We start from the raw sequence: 24,968 nt of genomic DNA, 5'->3' as shown, positions 1-24,968 counted from the left end.
ACTGTGTACTGATACAAAGGGAGGAGTCAGTCCTTACACAGGCAGGCGTATGACATCAGTCGCTGGCTGCGGTACTTTCCCCAAATAACTATATGTAAAGATGGTGTCCTTACCCACCGTTGCCACACGGGCATCCTCCGCGGTGTTAGCACCCTTGGCCAGCCATTCCTGCAGGGAATTGACCAAAAACAAACAATCCCTGAGGCTCACCAACCTCAACACATGCTGTGCCCTCCCACCTTGAGTGCAGACACCGTTTCTAAAACTCTGAGGTGCGCAGAGCCACTGCGTCTTGTGGCATCTGCTCATCACGGAAAATAGAAAATAAAAGTTTTCATTAAAGAACTGGATCTCAAATACCCTCTCAGCATTGACGTTCCCCTGTGAAGCAGCCCCTTTGGTTATTGACTGCTTTCCACCTCCTTCGGTGTTTGTATTTCACGAATGGACAGCGCTGCCCTGTTTACATATCAGATTTACAAGCATTGATCCCCGGATGAACGTGGTGCCCATACCAATAATGCTGGAACATAAATGCTTTTGTTAAGAACGAAAACAATACTGCAAGGCAGAAGAAAAGGGTGTTCCTTACGGGTGAGACATCTGATTCTATTCACAGACAATTAAAGAGGGGCAAACCAACAGACGTTAGGCTGCTTATAGTAGGGCAGCAGAGCAAAGCAAGCAGACACAGAAGTCCACTTCGGCCAGTGTCGGCAAAAGTGAAAGCATTTCCCTTGCGGGGGTGAGCTGCGCCAGGAACGATAATTGCTAACAAATGGTGCCAAAGCTCGCTCCTGCAAGGAAATCGCCAAACGTGCATGCGTTGGCATTGAAAGCAATGCAACGCGTTCACATTTTTGCCTGCAAGGCTGTGTTGATCACAAAAGGTCTTTTTCCTATGCAGCGCAATCAGCGCATGCGCGCTGCTTAGACGAGACCTAAACATGTAACTTACGTTGCCTTTCTCAAATTGGGTAAGAAGACTGCATTACAAGGAATATGACCAAAAGGAGGATGTGTCATAAACAAGTGCACCCTTGGGGAATGCTGCAACATGTAACTTCTATCTGCCCTCCAGTCTGCTGCATTCACCCAGGGTCCCAACAAAGAACTGGACCATTGCCTCTTAAGGTGTTACCATTGGAATGCTTGACATATCCCTTGGTTCCTGCACCATTCGAAGAGGAAACGCCAAGGGGGCAGCTCTTTCAAGTACTTGGCTGCATCCTTATGGAACTCCTTGCCTTCTTCTCTGAGACACAGTGACAATCTGCTTACATTCAGACATGCCTTTAAGACCCTGCTATTTAGACAGGCATACCCGTAGACTGGCTTTCTCTCTCTGGTCATTCTGTGTTGTGTTATGGTTTCCAAAAGTTTTAGTAGCGCCAAGAAGCCCATGGGCGTACGTGTGCTGTATAAATAAAAATTTAACATAACATAACATTCGTAGAAAAGAGCCCATGTATCAGAGAGATGTCCCATTTCAGACCCCAGATCCGAGCGCCAAACCCAAACAGTCACCCTAAACACCCTTCGGGGGTATCAAATCGGTTCTCATCTTGCAGACCCGCCTCCTTGCAATGAGTTCCAAGTAGAATAATATCCCTCTCTGTTGATGTCGCAGAGGTTTATGTGTTATCTCATCAACTCGCAGGGGGGCCCGCATGGGGTTCATAACAATCAACACACCAAAGATATCTTGCAAGATAAGTTCAATTCCTCCCCAATAGTGCTTTAACCCGGAACACTGAAGATAAACATGAATATCATTGGCTTCCACATACCCACATCACTTACACTTAGGGGGAAGAACGGGGGCAAACTGCGATTTTAGCTGGTGCCCAGTAAAGCCGAGTGATAGTAAAGAAATGGTTCCTCTTTAGATTTGCTGGTTTGACAACCAAGTACAAAAGCCTCAAAGAGTTACTACAAGCCGGGTAGAGATCCATCTCTTGAAAGGCTCCTTCCCAACATAAGTAAGGAGGCGTAAAGTTCTTCTCGTCCATAGTCAAGATCTTACAATACCAGGCTGCAACCTCCTCACTCTTAGCTCTTACGTTGTGAAGCGGAAATTCCAAATCCCAATCGGACCTTATCTCCTGCTTTGAGAATACGAACCAGAAAGATAGCTGTACAAGTTCAAACCTGGACAGGCTATCTCCAACTTTTGCTTTTATGGCTTCCCATGGATGCAACCCCTCAGATGTCATCAGATAGGCCTAGATGGTAATGCCAGTCCTCCTTAATGGGAGACTTAGACCATCTTTCAAACATAGCGGGTTCCAGGCGAATCCCGTACAGGGGCGAAGTCAGAGTAGTACCCTAATCCAAACATTCTCCTGCTCTTGTACCATAGAGATAGCGTTAATCTCAAAACGCTTAGACAAACGGTCTTAAAAAATGTGGGAGCTCCAAACTTGTACAGGAAACCCACCTCGCTCAGTTCCCTCACCATTTCACTCAGGAGCCTCACAAAGGTGGACTTATCGAGTTTTCCCAACAACATTTTCACATTTTTAAACTGGAATGCTGCGCAATGCAGATTAAAATCAGGAAGAGTCAGGCCTCCCTAATCAAGCCTGCGTCTTAGTTTTTTCCAGGCCAGCCTGGCCCCCTTATCAGTCCAGATGAAACGGACAACCTTTCCCTGGATGTTGTCGCTGCTAGATTTTAAAAACTCCAGAGGGATACAATTGAAAAGATACATCAGCTTGGGAAGGACCTCCATCTTTATTACATTCACGCAGCCATAAATTGTTAGTGGCAAGTTCTTCCACCTAACAAGAAGGCGATCTATTTCTATAGCTACCCTCTGCAGATTATGCTGGGGTATTTCATCCACCTTATTTGCAATTGAAATCGCTAGATAACCAATGCCAGGGCTAGTTCTCCCACCCCAATCTTGGATATTCCTGCACATCACTTCAGTTTTGGAGGGAAATACTAAATGCCCAGAGAAGGCCCCAAATTCTGTAACCAGATGTTCTACTTTCTGAATAGTTAAAGCGGGGTCTGCCGTATAAATCAACAGGTCATCTGTCCAGAGCTGAACTTGCTCTTGAAACTGTATTATGTAGGACTATTCTGTGCTGCAGATTTTTTTCCCACCCATCAATTCAAACCTATTTTACAGCTGAGAGATAATTTATTCAAAGAGTGAGATAGTGAGATCTGGGCTCTCTGCCAGAATGCTTGAGGTGCCCCAACTAGCAGCTGCTATCATTCTTGCCTTTCCTGTGGGGGAGTTAGTATGGAAATGCATACCATTGGCGCACTGCAATGTCTAGACAGAAGCCACAATTACTGGACAAACCTGCAAAATGTAGGACCATTGTGTACACGCAACTAGGATGCCAAGGATAACATCTGGAGCATAATATATTGCATCTATTGTAGTGCATCAATGCACAGATTTTTGTAGCTAAGGTATTCCCTAGCCCAAACTTATGGGCGCCCAGTGCACATTGGTATCTCTCTCGTCGCAGAGTCAAAGGTATGATGACATTCTCAATATCATTACCTCTCCCATTTCCACATGTACTTGTATGTTTTATTTTCTCCACAAATCTGAAAACGCTGCCCAGTTCCCAAGCTGTGCAACATCCTAAGACAATTCTGTTGTTTTAACCAAAAGCTTTTAGCCTATTTGAACTTTTAGCTGTACTTTTACCATTATTAATATAGCACAATAAGACATATCAAAATGCTACGATTGTCTGAAGATAAATATTGGCATATGTTGTACATCATCATGTACATAATAAAGGTGGAAGCCAGGTCTTTGCAGGATAGGGTCTGTGTATTGTTTGAATAGGTTTTGGTTTTGTTAGTGATATTGTACTTCCATTTAAAGAAATTCTGTACAACGTATCATAAATATTGTTGGTATTTTTTGTATTGCTGGTGCTAGATGAATTACACACCATTCATCTAATATTGTACTTCCTTTAATCCCCCTTTTGCTTCTCTGGTGGAGAAGTTTGAAGGAGCTAAACATGCATCAGCCTCCAGAAGAGGGAGCCATCTCTAATAGCACAGGAAGTCCAATGACCCAGGAAGAGCCCAGATGGACAGTGCACATTGGAGAGGAATGTCTTTGTTTCAGAGAGGAGGATGATACCTGGTGTGAGTACATTAACAACTACAAAGTCCTTTAAGTGACCACATGTAGAGACCGAAGTGAGCAGCATGCTCTGGTACCCCATGCCATTACTATTCGTTTTTTTACAAAGGGCAGGCCACTTTTTTCTTGACTAAACTGTACTGTTGTCGCTATGCAAAAGAGATCTTATACAGTTAATTTAGTTTATCCTACTTCTTTTATGCTTTATAGATACAACTATTACTTGCATGCAGTGTATAAACATTTATTGAAAAATATATAATAGAGAAGTTTCTCAAAAGAAATTCCATAAGAAAAATATATGCTTTTGTTTGTGTGACCAATGTTGACTTATAAATGTATTTATGTATATAAGCAGAACTTTCTCAACCTAAAAGTGGGGTGTTTTAACTGACTATCTTTTGTGTGGTATTCCCCCAGATTTCTGCCTTCTTTAAATGAAACTGTTTTTGTTGGCCATAGCACTCTGCACACTTTATTCCTACCAACCAGTGGTAAAGTGCATGTCCTCTCCCTTGTAAACATGGTAAAATGTGCATACACCTAATTGGAACAAGTAATGTACGTATAAGTCCCTACAGTATGGTTTTACTGGTACTTGGGCCTGTAACTTACGTACCACAAGTACGTTACAGCACTCATTGTGCCACCCACTATAGTCGCAATATAAAACATGTCTCGAGACCCACCTTGAAGCTTTTGTGTACAGTTTTAAACTACCGTTTACACCCGAATAAGTAAAACTTTGCCACGCAAAAATCTTTTTCAGTACCTATAAATCTCAACTAAGGTAGGTCCTAAATGCCCATTGGGCAGGGTGCATGGTATTAAAAAATGAGAACATGTATATTTAATGTTTTACATGTCCTAGCAGTAGCAAATCCCCCGAAGTTGTTGTTCACTGTTGCAAGGCTGGCTCTCCTATAGGAAAACACTGGGTTACATTGTAACAATTGTGAATGCTGCATTTCAGTTTGGCAGAGGTTGACAAATTATTCAAGGACTCATTTTAGTAGTAATCTGCTATCCAAATTAATAATAGTTAGATTTCATATTACTATTTTGAAATGTACACTTTTAGAAAGCTGGCATTTTCTTGTCTAAGCTAAATGTGCCTTCCTGTAAGTGCCCAGTATTACCTGACTGTTGAATGCCTTCCCTGTGGTGAGACATGAATTGCTGACAGACAGTTGACACAGTGCTTTGGTGGCGAGAGGTATTTTTCCTCCTTGTGCATGATGGCCTGGTGGCTGTTCCCAGCCCCTTCCTGCACCTCAAAGTGTGCCTATCCTTTTGCTGACAGATGTAGAGCCTTCCATTGTCTTCCTATCAGCTTGTCTCAAACCCTGTGGGAGGTGACAGATGCCTACCTGGTTTTGAGTTACGACATAGGAAGGTTTGCCCATTATCCTAGCCACACTTCTGGGTGGGCATTGGACGCTCTGACCAGGGTAAGAGAAGGGTTCTGTCATGTTGGAATTAGGTGCTACAAAAGTGGGTAGGGTCACTCCTGGAGACTTTTACACCATTGGTTAGGGATTAGCCTGGAGATTCCCCTACCCCTAGTCTGGCACTGGTCATAAATGGGGCATCCCAAGTACTCTCATCCGAACATTCCTTGACCTGTGAAGAACCGGAAAAAGAACTGCTGTGCTCTCTGAAGAAAGTGATGGAAGATTAAACCTGCTTGCCATCAACCTACAACCCCAGAAGTGCCACCAAGGGTCAGTTGGCTGACCTCCTGTTTGACCTACAAGGACACACCAAGCTTCCAGACACACCTACCCAGCTAATTAATTCCAGCTGGACCGTCCATGAGCCATGCTTTTTGCCTCTCCTAAAGTGATTCCGACCTTGTGAAGCCCTGTTTGTAAAAGGTCTGCAACATTGCCCGCTGGAAGAATCCAAGCTCCAAAAAATTGATAAAGGCCTGATTCCTTGTCTGGTGGCGTGGGAGCAGGGCACCACACCACTGCCCCACTCCCACACTGCCAAACTCGATGGCCAACCAGATTAGGAGTTTTATCATGGTCTGGTGGGCAGTCCGTTGGCGGCACAGTGGCGGTGCCGTGCAAAGGCACATATGTGAACCTTAGCAAGTCAGCGCTGTGGGTGCGCCAAAGCCAGTTCCTGCACGCATGTACTGTAGGATCCATGCCATGCAGGAACTGGGGGTTCATGCACACAGGGGAGCACACCATGTGCCCACCTGCATGCATCCCCAGGCTTTGAGGCAACAGGGCCCTCTGTTTCCTCATTACCACACTTTTCATGGTGGGCTCACTGCGATGAAAAGTGTTGCAGTGAGGGAATTCGTAAAATACTTGACCATGCCACCCCGCCAGAATATTGGGAGCCTCTGACCTCCACTCCACCGCGGCGGGATGACAGACACTAGCGGTTGTGGCTGTCCTAGGGCAGTCTGACCACCAAACTCATAATAGGGCGGTCGGACCGCCAAACTCATAATCGGGTCCTAAGTCTTCTACACCTGAAGAAGGCGAGAGAAGTATTTGGCCGCTAAGGGACCTTCTCTGGCTGTGAAATTCAAATAGAAAATTCAAATATCAACATATTCACTGAGACCTTGTCCAGTAGATATCCGAGGACACAGAGGCCTCTTTGGCCACAGACTGCTGCCTTGACCCTGTGAGGATTTTTGACTTCCATCCCAGAGGTTAAGTCTGAATGTAAAGCTTTTCGTGGGGACAAACCTGGTTTCAGAATCCGACCCACACTCCATTGTGGTTAGCCTTAAATCTTATGTTTGTCCTGGTTAAGCGCAACCAGATGATGCTGTTGGCACTATTTTGAACCTTAAAAAACCTTAAAAAAAGGATCTTCCCTTCTATTTATTGGATTTTTGTGTTTTTGGTGGCATTTTATTTATTAAAATATTCTCTATCTTTCTAAAATGATTTGGGATTTTGCTTGTGTTATGTTTTCACTTTATTACAGTTTGAATGCTGATAAATAACTAATTGCCTCTAAGTTGAGCCTGACTGCTTTTGTGCCAAGCTAGCAGAGGGTTAAGCACAGGTTTATTTAATGACTTTTTTGGGTCATGCTTACAAGGATTGTGATTAATTATGGAGGTGGATTCTCACCCTGTCAACTAATACTCCAGTTCTTACATTGGTATTTAAATACAGTGCTATGCCACAATTATACTATTGATGGACAGAATGTAGAACAATGTCATACATTCACCCCAGTAAGGAGATCTGGGCCTAAATCCATCGATTTTTTGCTCACAATGCCATTCCAGTTTTGACCCAGCCATTTGCAAATCAGTCTTGACCCTGCGCCCAAAGGGAACAGTCCAGCACGAACTGCCAGACCGGGTCCTTCCTGGACTGGAAACAAGCATCCTAGGACCGGTTTCGAAGTTTCACCCCTCTTCAGCTAGGATAGCTTGATTCCAGTGGCATGGAGAGCACAGGACTCACGTCTGAGCATACCCGTCCCACTCGGGGTGACAAATGCAAAAATAACTTTTGATGGGCAGAATGCAGAACAATGTCATAGATTCACCCCAGTACAGAGATCTGAGTCTAAATCCATCGTTTTTTTACTCACCGTGCCATTCCAGTTTGGACCCAGCCATATGCAAATCAGTCTTGACCCCACGCCCAATGAGAACAGTCCAGCCTGAACTGCCTGTCCTGGGCTCACTGCGCCACTGGAATCAAGCCATCCTGCCTGAAGAGGGGTGAAACGCCGAAACTGGTCCTAGGATGCTTGTTTCCGTTCCAGGGAGGAACTGGCTAGACAGTTCGGGCTGGACTGTTCCCATGAGGCACAGAGTTAAGACTGATTTGAATATGGCCAGATCTAAACTGGGGTGGCATGGCGAGCAAAAGAATGATGGAGTTAACCCAGATCTCTTGACTGGGGGTGTATGTTCTGATTTGTTCTGCATTCCGTCCATCAATTATGTGTCTTTTACAACTATACTATTGTTTCAATCCAGGAAGACCCACACACATCCCCTATATTTCAGCTTGCTTTACCATCTATATGCTTATTCTAAGGAATGGCAATACAGAGGATATGGTGCAGCATTGTCTGATCAAAGACAAGAAGCAGAGGAAAAATGAGTGAACTCAAGAAAAGGCTGAGGTACAGTAGAGGAGGCAGATGGGACTCGGGAAAACAGAGGTAGGTGAAGATGGAAGTGACTAGAAGGACCAGAGGGGGTGAAGAGAGATGTATAGTTAGGAGAAGCAATAGGGCCTGGGAAAATGGAGTTCGTGCAGATACAGAAAGTTAATGAGGAGATAAAGAAAGCTGGAAAAAATAGTGTGATGAATGGGAGGAAGTTCGAGGATGGCTGGAGACGTAGGATTGAAGAGAGACACAAACTGATAATAGACTGAGGGGGGACTAAGGAGAGAACATGAATGGATGAGGGACATCGAATGTGAAGGGAAACTAACTAGGGGGAATGTCTGGAGCTGAGAGGAAAATGCTGTGTAAAAGGGGTGGTAGACAACCAGTGACCAAAGACCCTTTTGTGTTGCCCGGCGGTGTCGCCTCTATTACCCACAAAGTATTAATCTATGAAGAAGCAGGCGCTGGAGACTGAAAGGCAGGAAACGAGGGTTTATTCTCTCCGGAGGAGAACACATCAATTCAGACAGCAAGTATCGTCACGAGGTGCTCTAACCACATCTCTGAGGCCTGGCCTCTTATACGCAGGTTTATTGCTTTATTACATGAAACACATATTCGTCAATACTTTGATGTTTGGAAAAGCATCCTAGGAATCCCCGCTTCAAGCCCGTTCCCACACATTTACAGTAGAAGCCCCCGCCCCGGTCACAACAGGTGATGATTATCGTGCAGCTGGACATTCCGCCGATTCACGGAATGCGTGGGGTTGGTCGGATCTCATGGGGTGAAGGGTGTTCGATCGACTTGAGGGTCCTTTGATAAGGGGAGGCTTCCTACTGTACGGGGTAATAAACAGTATCCACAGGGCCAGGTGGTGGCTTGGGAACAAGGAAGACAGACGGGTACACAGGAAAGAGGGGGTTTGCATCAAAGGGCCTGAGACTATGAAAGGAATGAAGGGAGGTGTCGCGCTGGGAACAGGATGGGATTCTGAGGCAGATCTGCGCTGAAGAGGGGTTTATGACCCAAGGAGAGCGAGGGGGTTGTCAGAGTGCGGGGGATGCCTGCGAGGCTAAGAAAGAGAGTGAGAGACGCGCTGGCTATCAGCGAGGGGCAGAGGGGCCATGGTGCTCGAAATGGCTGCCGCTTACGCGCAAGGCATGTGAGAGCGGGAGTGATTAGTGCGTGGGGGTGCTTGTGAGGGCGAAGAGCCGTGCTGGGGGCCAGGGGTGTGCAGAGGGTGGTTCTGATCAAGGTAGCTAAAGTGGTGAGTATGTGCGACAAGGAGTGTGGCATCGGGGCAAAGGGCAAGATGGTGATAAGCGTGGCTCAAATCCACTAGAGTGACTTACAGCACTCACCTATAATTACCTTATAGGAAGTCAGCCGGACAGTGGAGAAGTAAAAACAAAAGTCTTTATTAGGCCAAACAACACTCATATGAGAGGGCCCTGTCCGACCTCACTCCTAAGAGTGCGAACGAGAGGACTGACTCTCTGCATCACAGCAATACATTATAATGCAACACAGTAAATGGGGTACGCCCCTAATGGAAAACTACTGAGCCCCAGACCAGTGAACAATGCTCTCATACAGCAGGCATCTGCACCTGCGAGGGATACAGTATTATCTCTGCTCAAGGCCAGGGAGCCAGCCTTCTGCGTCTCTGGGCCTGAGAACATTGCAGATAACATAGTTGTTAGTTTCGGCCACAGTGAGCCGAGAAAAGAAAACTGCTGTCTTAGTATATTTCTGTATTCCTGCGGGAGGGGCATGAGCGAGCAGAGCCCGCAGGCACAGAGAGTTACACAAAATGGTGGCACACAGGCTAAGCTAAGGAATTAATATGGTCACACGTACATCCAAATATAAGTATAGGTGAGTATATGAATTCAGCATAAGTGCGTTTACGTAAATGCATTAGTTAGTCATATGATGCTAACTCACACGTCATCATGGGGTAATTAAAGCATCGAAAAGTGAATTCTATCGGGCCCTCCTTTTAGCATCATTGGCTAACTATAGCCTCATTTAATTGCCAAAGGTAGTGCCGACATACATTCTAGGGGCAGGCCTACATTACTTCATTCGAGAACATCTTCTGCAATAAACATTAACCAACTTGCATCAGCAGGAATTTCAGTAATCATAGAAGTGGTATATTGACCATGCAACTTCTTTTTCGGACGTATATTTGCAGCACACATTGAACAACATGGGGGGAGGCAATATATGCAAAGGCAGCATGACAGAATTACACTCACTACTCCAACCAATCCCATCAGTATTTTCCAGCCCCAGGAAGAAAAGGCCCCCCAGAGCCACCCTTGGAGAGACCATGTTCCATTATCTTGGTGCAGTTCAGTCGCTAATCTATGCAATTTTTGCACTGCCAAGTTAACAGTCGGGGCAGAGTCGGGGATATAAACGCAGCAAGATGTCCCGATGACGCGACAGGCCCCGCCCCTATCTGCTAGTATGACATCAAGGACCATCCTATTCTGGATCGTAAATAATCTCATAGCCTGAACCTCAACAGAGATGTTAGTCGTAATGTCAGCCTCAACCAGAACCACCTTTTCCATTACCCTAGAAAGTCGTCTAATAGCTCTACTGTTGAATATAGGACCCCAGAAAGGAAGCAGACCCTTAGAAAAATCAGTCCATTGCTGATACGAGGTATCTGTCTGATCAACGTCCTCTACTTGAAGTTCCCTCCTTTTACGCTGCTCTCGAGGCTGCTCTTGAGGACTGGGAAATCGTCGATGAGTTCTATGATAATCAGAGGGGGCCACATATACAGGAGGAATCAGATAAGCCAGGTAGCACACCCCACCCCAACCCTCTGGCAACCATAAGTATCCATTTTCACCGCATACAAAATAGACACTGGGTGGGGCAATCAAGGAGGGGCTAACTGGCAGGCGTATTAATGCGGTCACATTACAAGAGCTATTTCCTACCTTGATGGGACCCCTTCCCTCTATACAGAAAAACGGAGGAGGACCCACCACAGCAAGGGGTATCAAAGACTTGGAGCTGCCGTTATTCTTAGGTGGGTGCCTATAAGACAAAGTGGCATTCAATTTCATAAAACTATCCCTAAGTCTATCAGTATCATTAGGTGTCAAGAATCGGCCCAACTTTTTCTCACATGTCTCTATAAATATCTGGTCAAAACGTCCGTCAGTGTATATTCGTCCAAGGGAAGCTGAAGGCAAAGGGCGTACTCGCATCGTCATTGTCCACCCCCTATTCTGTAGTCGGGGTGTTAGGGAATCTGGCTGTTGGAAATATTTGACTAGACCTATAAGGGTGTACCATCCCACACAACTATTTACCGGAGTCAAAGGAAGAGCAAGGAATCTATCTTTCTTATAAGCAGCAGAAGGCAAAAGCCCACAAACCCAGCAATCTGTCATGTTGGTAGTGGCATGTGCATGATGCAAAGTCTTAATAAAAACATTATCTTTATAATTGGTGCGTATCATTCTTTCGCCATATTCAACTGTGAGCATATTGTGTTCTGGAACAGCAGTAGGTGTGGGTGCAAATGAATGAACGGGATAATGTTTATCTAGGAAGAACAATATTCCAAGAGTCACCAAAAGGGCAATTAAAAATATGACGACCACCACAATTTTTCCCCTTCGGGAAAGGGCCAACCAGGGGGAATCAGGCTCACGTCTCGGGGGAGCTGCAAAGGGCTGCTCCTCATCAGGAATTGGCCGCCCAAAGGGATACATTCTGTATACTTTTTCAACACAAAAATCAAAAAAATCAAACTATAACTAATAAAAAAAAATAGTCCCAGACAATCCTCAACCGGCCGGAGGGGTTCTTCAACCCTTAAAAAGGGATCTTCTTCCCTGTGTCCTTCAAAGCCTCACAGGCAGGCTTTTACCGTTCATACCTATTCCCACGTCGTTGGTCAGCACTTTGAAATAAGGGAAGCACTTAATTCGGGCCCCGCACCACTCTTTAGTCTCAAAGAACACAATCTTCGGCTAAACACCAGGGCTCTTACAAGTCCATCCCTACCACTAAATCTTCTTTTTCAGAATGTCCACTAAGCCCTTCTTCCAGTATTTAGTCCATCATTTTCCAGCACTGTACTTATTTTCTCCGGGGCCGGAAATTGTAGCGAGTGCTCCCTGGCACTTCGGGATCAGAAAACAAAGCAGGTGTATCAGTGGCAGATGCTGAACTTTCCGATATCTCTTTGCTAGCAACAAAAGGAGTGGTAGAGCTCACTGTATTTTCAATTCCGCTGTGCTCTTCTCCAATCAGTGAAGCATCCGAGAAAGGAACATATCTTGGAATACTTTCACACTCCTGGTCAGCGATGCCATCCTGTACCCATTGATCATAGGGCAACGGGAGCGGGACCCTCTTCACATGAGAGGCATGGGTCCACGCCTTTCTGCCGTCAATCCGCAGTGCTGTGCGCGTGGTGAGAAGCACTTGACGAGGCTCTGACCATCTCGGCTCCAAACAGGACTTCCGCTGGTATCGTCGCACCACGACCCAATCCCCTGGGTGGATGGTGTGTCCAGGCCCCTCCGGCAACGGCTTCAGAGTGTCTGCTACCTGCTGATGAATAGAACGAAGATCTTTAGTCAACGCATACAGATAGTCTGTCAACAGAGGGTAAGGAACTTCTGAAAAGCATTTGGCTCGGGGCACTCCCCAGATATTGGCCGGGCGGCCAAATACCACCTCGTGCGGGGAGACGCCCATTTTTGCATTTACAGTGACTCTTGTGGAAAGCAAAGCTAAGGGAAGTGCATCTGGCCAACGGAGACCTGTACTTTCACATATTTTGGCCATTTTTAACTTGAGTGTGCCGTTAAACCGTTCCACCAGTCCTGCTGCCTGAGGATGCAAGGCTGAGTGGAACTTCTGGGTGATGTGTAGACCCTTGCATATATTCTTCACTAATTCAGCATTAAAGGACGTGCCATTATCACTCCAGACCACCCTAGGTAATCCGAAGCGGGAGAAATACTCCTTTATCAACATTTTTGCAGTAGACATAGCCGTGCAGTCTTTCGTTGGGAACGCCTCCACCCACCTACTAAAGGCGCATACGACTACAAGGACGTACTTCAAGTTGTTGACTCTTTCCATTTCGATGTAATCCATCTGAATCACCTCGAAAGGGAAAGAGGGGGGTGCAAAATTTCCAGTTGGGACGGGGGTACCCTTTCCAGGATTGTGTCTCAAACACACCATACACTGACGAACCAAATTGGTGGCCATCTTAGAGATATTCTTATTGCTCCATACCGGGTCTAATAGCTTGCAAATGCCCTTCGCACTCACATGGGCAGGACCGTGTGCCATCGTTACTACTGGAAGGACATACGCATTCGGTAACATCCATCGTCTCTTATCTGTCACATCTGTCCAGCATTCATCCGCATCCAGTCGTCCCTGCCCATCCTTCCATGCTCTCAATTCCTCATCCGTCGCCTTGCCCTGTATGTTCTTGACACTCTGTACCGTGTCTGCGAACATGTGAATATCTGGGACCCATCGTGCTGGCCCTGCCACAAACATTCGTGGTAATTTTTCTCTAGCAGTCTCTTTTGCTGTCTCGTCGGCAAAAGCGTTGCCTCGCCCGACATCGTCCACTATTGTCTTGTGTGCGCTACATTTTATCACAGCCAATCTTTTGGGTAAAGTCAGTGCCGTTAGTAGTCGTAATATCAGTGGACCATGTTGGATGCGTTGTCCATGGGAGGTCAAGAATCCCCGTTCTGCCCAAAGTCGCCCATAATTATGAACCACGCCAAAGGCGTATTGGCTATCGGTGTAAATATTAACATCCAACCCCTCACTCAACTCACATGCTCTCATTAAGGCGATAATCTCGGCAGCCTGGGCAGAATTGTAAGGTATTCTAGAAGTCTCTACCACCGTCTGTAATGTCGTTATTGCATATGCTGCTGTCGATGTCCCGTCTGGTAATTTAAAACAGGATCCATCAACATACAGTTCCCCGTCTGGTTCTTCCATGGGTCTGTCTGTCAGATCCACCCTCCCCTTTGTCTCCTCCTCAGTCCTATACAAGCAGTCATGTATGGCGTCATCATTTGTGTCAGTATCTGTGGGGATAGGTAACAAGGTGGCGGGGTTCAATGTGGCACACCTTTTAATTGTCACATGGGGTGCAAAAAGGGTCATCTCATAACCCGTCAGACGAGCGCTTGTTAAATGCTGCGTCTGTGTCCTGTTCAATAAAATGTCCACAGCATGCGGTACCATTACTGTGAGATCTGATCCCAGCACGAGCCCTGCCGATTGTCTTATAGAGACCGCAGCAGCCGCCGTGGCTCTCAGACAACTCGGCAGCGCTCTTGCCACATTGTCAAGCATTGCAGAGAAGTACGCACACGGTCTCTGCTTCCCCCCGAAACACTGAGTTAGGACAGACAACGCGCAACCTTCCGCCTCGTGCACGTAAAGAACAAAAGGCTTCTGGTAATCAGGTGTTCCAAGAACTGGCGCCGAACACAAAGACGTCTTTAGTAACTCAAAAGATTCCTGACATGCGGGGTCCAGGGTAGGGGTTCGCGCACTTCTTTGGTAGTCAGATACAATAGGGGTTTTGTTAGTAATGCATAGTTAGGTATCCACTGACGACAATACGATGTTATGCCTAGGAACGCGCGCACCTCTCGCTGCGTGTTAGGTACCTGCATGTTAGTGATCGCTTTTATGCGCTCCGGCGTCAATCTCCTCCCCACTTTCGAAAGGAGGTGACCGAGGTAGGTGACCTCCGTTCGACAGTATTGAAATTTCGGAAGGGACACCTTATGCCCCCTCTTTGCCAAGTGGTGTAACAATTTTACAGTAGCATCCCGACAACCCTGCTCGTCGTCCGAAGCTATCAGGATATCATCCACGTACTGCAACATTACATTGCCCGGTGGAAGTTCCAAATCATCCAATTGTGCCTTCAGGGCCTGACTATATATACTAGGACTCTCAGTGTACCCCTGAGGAATTCTCTGGAAGCGGAAGCTACGGCCAGCCAATGAGAATCCGAAAAGATACCTGCTGTCTTCATGTACTGGGATACTGAAGAAGGCGTTTTTCAAATCTAGGACATAGAAATATTTGGCCGAAGGTGGAATCATTGTCAATATCGTAGTGATGTCCGAGACCACCGGGTACTGTGGCTCCACTACTCTATTTACTTGGCGCAAATCAATCACGAATCTATAGACATCAGGAGTATTATCTGTGGCATCAGGTGATCGTCTTTTAAGTATAGGCAAAATAGGACTGTTACATATATTCGAATCAGTCTCTTCCACTACACCAGACTGTATTAAATCTTGAATTATTTGTAACAAGGCCTTCTCACCCTCTCTAGGTATTTTGTATTGTGGAATTCTGGGCAATTTGGCTCCCACCTTCACTCTTATTGACACCGGGGCAATGTCCATTCTCCCCACATCATTATCACTGACAGCCCACAAGCTGTCGGGTATGCCTCGAAACTCAGGTGGCAGCGGGTCATCTTTTGAAAAGCACTGTAGTGGGCGGGCAACATTGGGGCCTAGAGTAAGGTACACGCCATCCGGAGAACAATAGATAGTGGCATGCAATCTTTTCAATAAATCTAAACCCAACAAATTTTCACCACAATTTGATGTCAATAGAAACGGCGAATCAACAGTAAAAGGACCAATCGTTAACGTGAGAGGTTTAGAAATGGGGCTAATCACCGGAGTTCCCGCGAAACCCACGGATATATTATTCTTGCCAGACAGAGCCGCCCCTGGGACCCGAGAACGAGCCACTGAACTTTTCATTGCACCCGTATCCACTAGAAATTTCTGTTGAGACCCTAGTAAGTCGGCTTCGACATAAGGTCCCCTCTGATCAACTTCCATAAGTACTGGTCCCATGCTCTGTCCTACGCTGTCCTAGTTGTGGGAAAACCCTGTCAAATCATCAACTGAGTAATCATCGTTATAGTACTGGGCACCATCGTTCTGTAACTGCTGCCTATTGGTATTATTGTCAAAATAATTTCCACCCGGCCTCCTGCCTCCATCCGATCGTACCACCTGTCTTTCATTATCCCCACCACCTCTTCCTCGTCCGCGCCCTACGCCAGCGCTCGCCTGAAGCAGCGGGCAATCCCTCCACCAGTGCCCCTCCTGCTTGCATTTCGCGCACTGATTCGGTCCCAGCCTGTCCCTGCTCTCACCTCTGCCAAATCCCCCTCCGCGGCTCAACCCCGCACCCCTTCCTCTGCCTCTCGCCACTTGCTGCAACAAAACCCTCGTCTTTAAATCTTTAGCCTTCTTCTCCTGCTTATCCTTGTTCTCGTTTTCCCTGTGTTCGTAATATTGTGCCATACTTAGTATTCCCGAAGGAGAGGACGTTGTCCACGTGCTCTCCGACGCTTGCAGTCTGGCTGATATTTCAGGCAATAAGTTTGTGACAAACCTGTTGACGAAGAGCCGTAACCCCCCATCCTGTGACACATCCTGCCCACTAAAATCCATAAACGTTTCCTCAAACCTCGTAAAGAAATCAGAGACCGCCTCATCTTTCTTCTGCTTGCAAGCCGTCAACTTGTCCCAATCTACCTTTTTCGGGGGAATGAGGGAGTGCATATACTTTATTATGCGCCCCGGTAAAGCTAATATTTCAGCCTTCGGCTTCTCTCCTGGCTTACGCTCCTTGTCCCAATCCTTCAACTCCTGCCATGTACCACCCAGCTCCTCCGTATGATCCGTACCTTTCACTTGTCGCCACACATCAACCGGGACCAAAAGCCCGAAAAACAATTCAACATCAGCCAACGTCATCACAGTAGAAGACGCCGCTTCCGTAAGCTCTTTGTAGTAGGCGGTCGGATTCTTTCTAGAATCCGGCAGCTGAGCCTTCAATGACAACACCTCACTTCTCTTCCATGGCGTGTACACCCATTGCTCCTGAAAGTGCGCATCAATTCTGTTCCTTGTAACGGCCCTCGTGACTGGGTCTAACAACTCGGGGACCTCAGGATGAAAAATAGGGTGCACCTCTCGCATTGGGTGGAGACCTGGGAAATGGGGCGTACCGACAGAGGGTAATTCATTCCTGTATTGCAAAAGCGCGCGCAGACTACTCATCACTTCTTTGACCCCCGTGTTAGTTCTGTACGCTCCAGCCTGTATATCCCGCAAAACCGCCGGGGCCACACCTCCATATCCCTGCTCCCATAGCGGTATCAATACACCAGCCATGTGCCACAAAGCGTGCTGCTGCATTAACGGCTCAAAATCTTTCATGGTGGACCAGATATCTTCGAATGAATAAATATTATTCCTAGCCCATTGACATGCCTGGTTAGCCACCAAACTTTTTTCATCCAAACCTACAGTAGAACGTGTAAGCAGCTTCCGTACCTGTGAGAACAATCCGCTACCTGCGCCGCGGCTCGGTGTTAGCATCTCCTGACCGGGGGTGGTGCTAGCTGAAACAGTAGGGAGTGCCAAAGAAAATGGCGAGGGGGCAGGTGAAGCGGGCTGGAGTAGAGAAACGAGGGGTGTCGAGGGCAGGGATTGTTGGGGGGCACTCGCTGAAGGACCTGGAATGGCGCTACTAGGGCCCGAAAGTGGCAAGGAGGGGTACAATGGCTGCGGGGCATAAGGGGGCGGGGGTCGGGCATTCAAAATGTCCTCCATCTCATCCGGGTCGTCTTCTCGTACTACGTAACTTTTATTTTCTTTCAACCTACAAAGTCTATCTGCGCGCTCCATGCGTAATGCATTCTCATTCCCCACCTGTTCCTTCGCTTTCTGTGCCATAGTCTGGGTGGACTTTTTATACTCCTCTTTCTCCTCTCGCATCTTACGTTTCCTGACCTCTTTCTGCCACATTCGCAAAGAGTCGAACATACTCTGGCGGCTACGCCTAGCAAACAGTTTGTCTTGCAAATAATCCAATTTAGCTTCATCAAAAGAACCCGTCAAAGGCCATTGTAAATCCACATTATCAGCAGTGTATCGATGCCACAAAGTACCAAACAAAATCGGGACCAGTCCATGTTTAACATACATATCAAAACTCGGTGTCCCTTCAGGAGGTGCGGGTTGACTCTCGGCCAATCTAGTATCTGAGGGTCGACAACAGCATCCAAAACATCGCAACTTGCTAATACACGGCATCTTTACTTTATCTCGAATCACAACTCAAATTCATTCACATACAAACATATAGACGAACCACGTACACATATACAAGATCTCCAAAACACGTGTTACCAACTTGGACAAGGCCCGTCGACCAAGTCCTGGGGAACCTGGACTCTACCGCAGACCGAACAGTACGCTAACTGTTCTGAGGACGGGGACCGGATCCGCTACCCGTGCGGCACTATGGATCGCTGCGCGCTTTACCGCGGGAAACCCGGATCACACCTCTTCTGAATCACCACACTAGGAGTTCAGAGTAAGCGCGCCAGAGTCTACCCACGATGAGCCACGCCTTCACCACAGTACCATGCGGTCGGATCGCCACAAACAATTACCTCGAAATACGTCCCCAACCCCCGTCAAGTCTGTCAGAGCACCAACTCGTACTCTGAGTTCCCCGGAGCACACTAGCCCCAGGAGCACACCGGCTCCTCAAACCATCGGAGACATTCTAGTCTCCCGGAACACTCCCGTTCCTGCAGCAATCACAGGTGGACCACTCACCTTCCGTATGCGGCACCGACCTCTACCGTTCTCCACCTCCGGCTGCCAGGACCAACACGGTCAGCTTCAAGTTCCGCCTTCTGGACCCCGGCGTAAGATCCGAACCGGGACCTCTCCCGATCAGCAGGGTGGGGCAGCGCTGCGAGAACCAAGCTCGGCATCAAATGGGATCCCGGGCCCACCGTGCCGACCAGCGGGTCCCCGGTCTTCTGCTACCCACTTACGGGTGAGAAAGATCCTTATCGCGGGGTCCGTATTCGGGCGCCATCTGATAAGCGTGGCTCAAATCCACTAGAGTGACTTACAGCACTCACCTATAATTACCTTATAGGAAGTCAGCCGGACAGTGGAGAAGTAAAAACAAAAGTCTTTATTAGGCCAAACAACACTCATATGAGAGGGCCCTGTCCGACCTCACTCCTAAGAGTGCGAACGAGAGGACTGACTCTCTGCATCACAGCAATACATTATAATGCAACACAGTAAATGGGGTACGCCCCTAATGGAAAACTACTGAGCCCCAGACCAGTGAACAATGCTCTCATACAGCAGGCATCTGCACCTGCGAGGGATACAGTATTATCTCTGCTCAAGGCCAGGGAGCCAGCCTTCTGCGTCTCTGGGCCTGAGAACATTGCAGATAACATAGTTGTTAGTTTCGGCCACAGTGAGCCGAGAAAAGAAAACTGCTGTCTTAGTATATTTCTGTATTCCTGCGGGAGGGGCATGAGCGAGCAGAGCCCGCAGGCACAGAGAGTTACACAAAATGGTGGCACACAGGCTAAGCTAAGGAATTAATATGGTCACACGTACATCCAAATATAAGTATAGGTGAGTATATGAATTCAGCATAAGTGCGTTTACGTAAATGCATTAGTTAGTCATATGATGCTAACTCACACGTCATCATGGGGTAATTAGAGCATCGAAAAGTGAATTCTATCAATGGCGCAGACGATGTTCACCAAATCGTAATGATTTTCCACAGTCCTCCCTTTGCCATTTCCAAGACATCTTGCTGGCCTATTTCCTATCTATCTCTACTGCGGTGGTTATAAGTAAGGGGATGGAGACCTAGGCAAAGGAACTGTACATAAATATCGCATTATAAATATCACATTTGAAAATCTGGTCATCTAGTAGGCGGGTTCATCGTTAAGCTTGTTGCAAAAAAAAGCCATAGTAATGCAATGTCAGACTAGAATTATGTAGCGAGGGCGTTGGGTACAGATCATAGATGCTTATAATCATCCGGAATAGGAACTGGTAAGTTATCATATAAGTAAGTTCTTTTTGTATTCGGTTGGAGCATAGTCAATTCAATGGTGGTTGGGAGAGAAATGAGACATAGTAAAAACAATAATCAGGGTTCCCAGTGTCTTATGGTCGTGGACCATTATTAGCGAGCTCTCAGCATTCTTTGTCGTCTTCTGGTGGCACTGTTGAGCACCTGAATTATAATTCATTCTTTAGTAGGAATGTCCATGTGGGTTGAGCCGTTGGAGGTCTGTGGGCAGGAGAGTGTCTTTGTTTTGTTTCGCCAGACCTCATGGGAGAAATGCGTTACGGTTTTGGAGCAGGTGCATTTTCTTCCATAATCCAGAGTATGGTCATTAGGAGGGGACAGGAGAAAAAGGTTGTGATGAAGAGTGCAATTGTCTTTGAGCTGTGGAGTCTGTCTGTCCTTAGGTCTCTGTAGTGGGTATTTCCTGTTGCTTCCATCATCTTCAAGGTGCTCGGTACCGGGCAGAACCACATACTTCGTTTAGCTTCTCTTTGGGGTGACCCTTGGTGGTGTTTTAGGTCACTTGTTATGAGATTTAACACAGTTCGTGGTCTACTTAGTCGGAGCTCCCTTCCTTTTGGCGCAGGAAATACCCTTCTCTGGATGGTACAGTAGTATTTAGAGGATTTTGGAAGTTCAGGTGGAGGGAGGGGGTGTGTGAATAGTCCTTATGGTAGGTCGGAGGAGGAGGGGATGGAGCAGGGCCAGATCGGGAACAGACCAGGGAGATGGAGAATTTTAGACAGGCAGGTCCATAACCAGGTTCAGAGAGCGGGGACCTTTCGGCACATGTCGATCATAAAGCAGGGGCCTCAGGTCAGCCCTTTCCTTTCACTCTGTCAGAAACAGTGCCTCGTCCTGCGACTCCTTACTGTTGTGGTCTCGTCTTGGCCTCCGTCGCTGAGGTTCCACGATCTGCAGTCAGGCCGCGTGCTCCCACATCCGGTCTCTTTCTCCTCCGACAGTGGTACCCTTAAATGAGTTTGAAAAGACAGTCTTTAGAGGTTTTGCAGAGGAAGGTAATCACATAAATCTATTTCTCTCCCAACCTTAAGCAGCTGGGTAAGCATCCGTTACATGGAGGTTTTGCAGCCAATGTATAAATATTTGATGATAGGTTTGCTGGGTTCCCTACAGCTTTCCTTCGTTGCTATACTACATTCATTGTCGCGGAACGAAGTCTGATACTTATTCGTTGCATTTTCAATTCTTCTGGCAGAGACCCACTTTCATAGTTCGAGTCTTATGTCGTTCTTCAGGGTTTTGTATTGTACGAAAAAGTGCAACGTGCTATTCACCATGGTCTAATAGGTATCTTTCTGAGGAATGAACATAGGCTAAACGATTTTTCATTATATCAGTGCATCCTATCTTTCGGCTAAACAGTTTACTTTCAACAGGGTTTACTTGCAACAAGTTTTTTTTCATTTTTGACTTAATTCTAACATCGCAAACATTATTCGAAATTCTACATAGTCTCTTACAACCTGGGCTACTTTATTAAAAAACTCGGGGCTTGCAATGACTATTCAACTTATCCTTGGGGTGAGCGGGATCTAGCGGAAAACAACTAGGAATATAGCGAACTGGGGCAAGGGACATTTTCCAAACTCCTGTTCAGGGCAACTGATACCAAACCGGGGGCATTCTGGAAAAACGGGGATGTCTCGATCACTTTTTCTGTTTGGGTATTGAGATAACTTCGGGACGGGGGGAGGTCGCGTTTACCAGAAACATTTTATCATGGATGCCACTGACAAGTAGTTCCCTCAAAATGAGTCAGATTAGAGAACCTTAGTCGTCTTACCTGTCCCTTTCTTTTCGGTCAATCTAGGTTTCATCAATATTTAGCAGAAAGGGAGAGGTAGTAACGTGGTATCGACGTAATTTTTTATTTTTTTATTTGAGACAAATTTGTGCAAATACTTGTGGTGTTTGGAGCCAATTGGGTGGTACACCAGGTTCGACAATTAGGTGCCAGTCGTTAGGGAGAGACAGAGAGAGAGAGAGAGAGAGAGATAGAGAGAGAGAGAGAGAGAGAGAGAGAGAGAGAGAGAGAGAGAGAGAGAGAGATGTGCAACGATAGGCTAAATGATACACAAGTGTCCTGGGGAGTGACTGTGTACCATTTAGGCTATTCAGCGCATTACCCAATATGAGACGTTTCGGGTCTGTGTTAGGACGTAGAAAGCATGCAGTTTGGGGACGGAAGAGCATTAGGTCAGGTACAAGAAGGACGTGCATTGAGTTGGGCGCCTTTTGGTGTCATCTTGCAGCGTTAGTCCGTTTCATGTATCGGACGTGACGTGGCTCCAGATCTGTTACGATACCCTAATCGTGATTCCATTGTAACCTGCAGAGGGAGAAAAAGAGGGAAAGGGAGGGGGAACAACATTCGAGCATATCAAATGTACGGGCACGAAAGTCCTTTACTTACCACATACCCGTCTTATCCCCTCAGGATATAATCCCTGGGGTCTCGGTTTCTGAAGTCAAAGGGGTGGGCAGTGTGGCAAGGGTGGCGAGCGATAGGTTGTTCATGGGGGAGACGGTCCGAGGGTGGCATTATAGATCGTGTGTGGGGAGAACGCTAAAAAGAAATCAGAGGTGCCTAGCGCGAGGTATCTGGTTTATAAATGTATCCAGCTATTGGGGATCCTTAAATCACTCCCAACGCTGTGATGTTCTAGGGCATATCAGTTCTTCGGCTAACCCTGTCCCTTAGTACCTTCGATCATCATACCCTTATGACATTCTAACATTCATACCGTTTTGCTTTTACCCATTCTCCGAAGTCGAGGTCCTTCTTCATGCATTAGTTCCTGAGCTTAGTCGCATATTTGGAGGCAGCGTATCATACCTTAGATTCGATCATCAATCCGGGGCCGAACAGCCATTTTTCTAATAACCTTAAAAACTGAGCAAAATGGTTGTGCACAAAATAGCCCTCCCGCCGATTCCCACATTTACAAAAGTATGTGATACCCATTCATAGTTTGGAAAACCTTTATTTGCATAATCGTTCAGTACGTAAAATGTGAGAGTGCAATCATATTTTGGCTGGACATGGCACATACAGTAGGGGAGTTTGTCGCATAAGAACATGTTAAAAAGGCCTAATTAATTATTTGCAAGTAACTAAAAACGTCTCGTTAAGTGATGAGGGATCAGGGGCATTTTAGTTCATAAATGGGAACACAGTCAAGCTCATTGTAATCACATTTCCTAGATGTATACCGTGGGTGTGCATCATAAGCGACATTATGTACCAGTTACAATAAATATCAAAATAAATCGTTCATTGAAATCAACATTTTGACGGGACCCCTTTCAAATGTTCGCCAAGCGAACCCTCCTCTCCTTTTCGTCAAGTGTGCAAAGGTTCACATATATATCTTAGTACATCAAGTCTCATTAGCTAAAGAACACCAAGAGGTGTCCGTTAGTTCCTATTTGATACCGGCGCCATTTTGGGCGAGGCCGGTTTAGTCCGGAAGTAGCATCAGGGGAAAAATGTCTCCGGCGATTGGCGGTTGGACCAGAATCCCTTTCGGCAGTTCAAAAACCTGTGCTAACAGAGGGGCTGGTGGTGTGGACCGTCAATCAAAAAGGGGGAGGGAGGTAGAATCTTTCTTACCGGGTCACGTTGATGCTCAGCCGGAACTTACTCGAGTTCGTTAGCCCATAATGTTCCTGGGTGGTTCAGACTGAAGCTGGTGCAGACACGAGAGCACCACCATCTTGTGGCTATGTCGTGGTCGTTCTATTTGTGATCAAGGCAGTTGTTCCCTACCAGAAGCCTGTAGGGGCCGAGGGCTTCTGGGACTCTGGTAGAATCCTCAAAGCTGTGGGGATGTTGTCGGAGGTGGGGGCTCGTGCCCAGGTGGGCAAGTGCCCGAGTTGGAATTCCGGACAAAGTTACTCCAGCGGCCTAGACCCGCCTTCCAGAGGGCCCAGACGCCATTTTGAGACCCTGCAGCCGCCGCCCTTCGTCGTGTCTTTCAGGAGTGGAAGAAACTTCTTGTGGCGACAAAGACAGAACATCATGCTGTTGGAGCAGGACATTTGGTTCGGGGCGCCAGGGTGCAGCTGTGGAGCCTTCACCTGGGGAGGTGAGGGAGGCTCGTTCGCGCCGCCTCCCTCTCCCGGCGCATCCCACGCCGTCCCTTCGAATCAGGGGTGCACATGATGACCACCCTACACCCCTGACTCCGACTCTTGGGGGACCATTGTATGTCCGGTGCTGCACAAGTATGCCCGTCGGACATTGTATGTTCTGTGCTGCGAAAATAGGCCCGTTGAACATTGTACGCTCTGTGCTACGCAAATAGATCTGTGGCCCGGCTGGAGGATTTCGGCGCCGGGCCGGGGCTGGGAAACCTCCTACCTGTGGAGGTGGGAGAGGCTCGTCCGCGTCGCCTCTCCCTCCCAGTCCCCCTGCGCCAGTTCGATGGAGGAATTCGTGATGGCCGGACCAGGAGATACGAGGGAGGGAGTCATCTGCATCCGCCCCCTCCCTACTCGTGGCCCAGGGGACGTCACCCCATGAAGGAGAGTATGGGAAGACCGTTTTCATGTCGGCCCATGGAGCCTCCTGTACATTCTCATCGGCGATTTCTTTTGGTCTATGGCTGATGGCTGGTCCCGCCCCACACGTGCTGTGTTTCGCCTTCCGGATGGGCGGGACCGTTGACTTGTTACATTTTGAGAACTTCCGGAGTGAACGTAA

The 24,968-nt window shown here is 47.2% G+C and overlaps 1 protein-coding gene across 1 annotated transcript in view; it reads left to right on the top strand.

Annotated features, from left to right (window-relative positions):
• Positions 1–24,968, top strand: part of LOC147690048 (zinc-binding protein A33-like) — a 348,579-nt gene that overhangs the window by 48,799 nt on the left and 274,812 nt on the right. The window contains exon 2 of the mRNA XM_086936633.1: positions 3,986–4,131. Coding sequence (XP_086792759.1) covers positions 4,002–4,131 — 130 coding nt within the window. The 5' untranslated portion in view covers positions 3,986–4,001. The remainder of the gene's footprint in view (positions 1–3,985; positions 4,132–24,968) is intronic.

This window comes from Lissotriton vulgaris, chromosome 9 (assembly GCF_964263255.1).
Source record: "Lissotriton vulgaris chromosome 9, aLisVul1.2, whole genome shotgun sequence".
Classification (NCBI taxonomy): Eukaryota; Metazoa; Chordata; class Amphibia; order Caudata; family Salamandridae; genus Lissotriton; species Lissotriton vulgaris.
The sequence above is the reverse complement of the archived record's forward strand: the minus strand, read 5'-3'. Positions and strand labels throughout refer to the sequence as shown.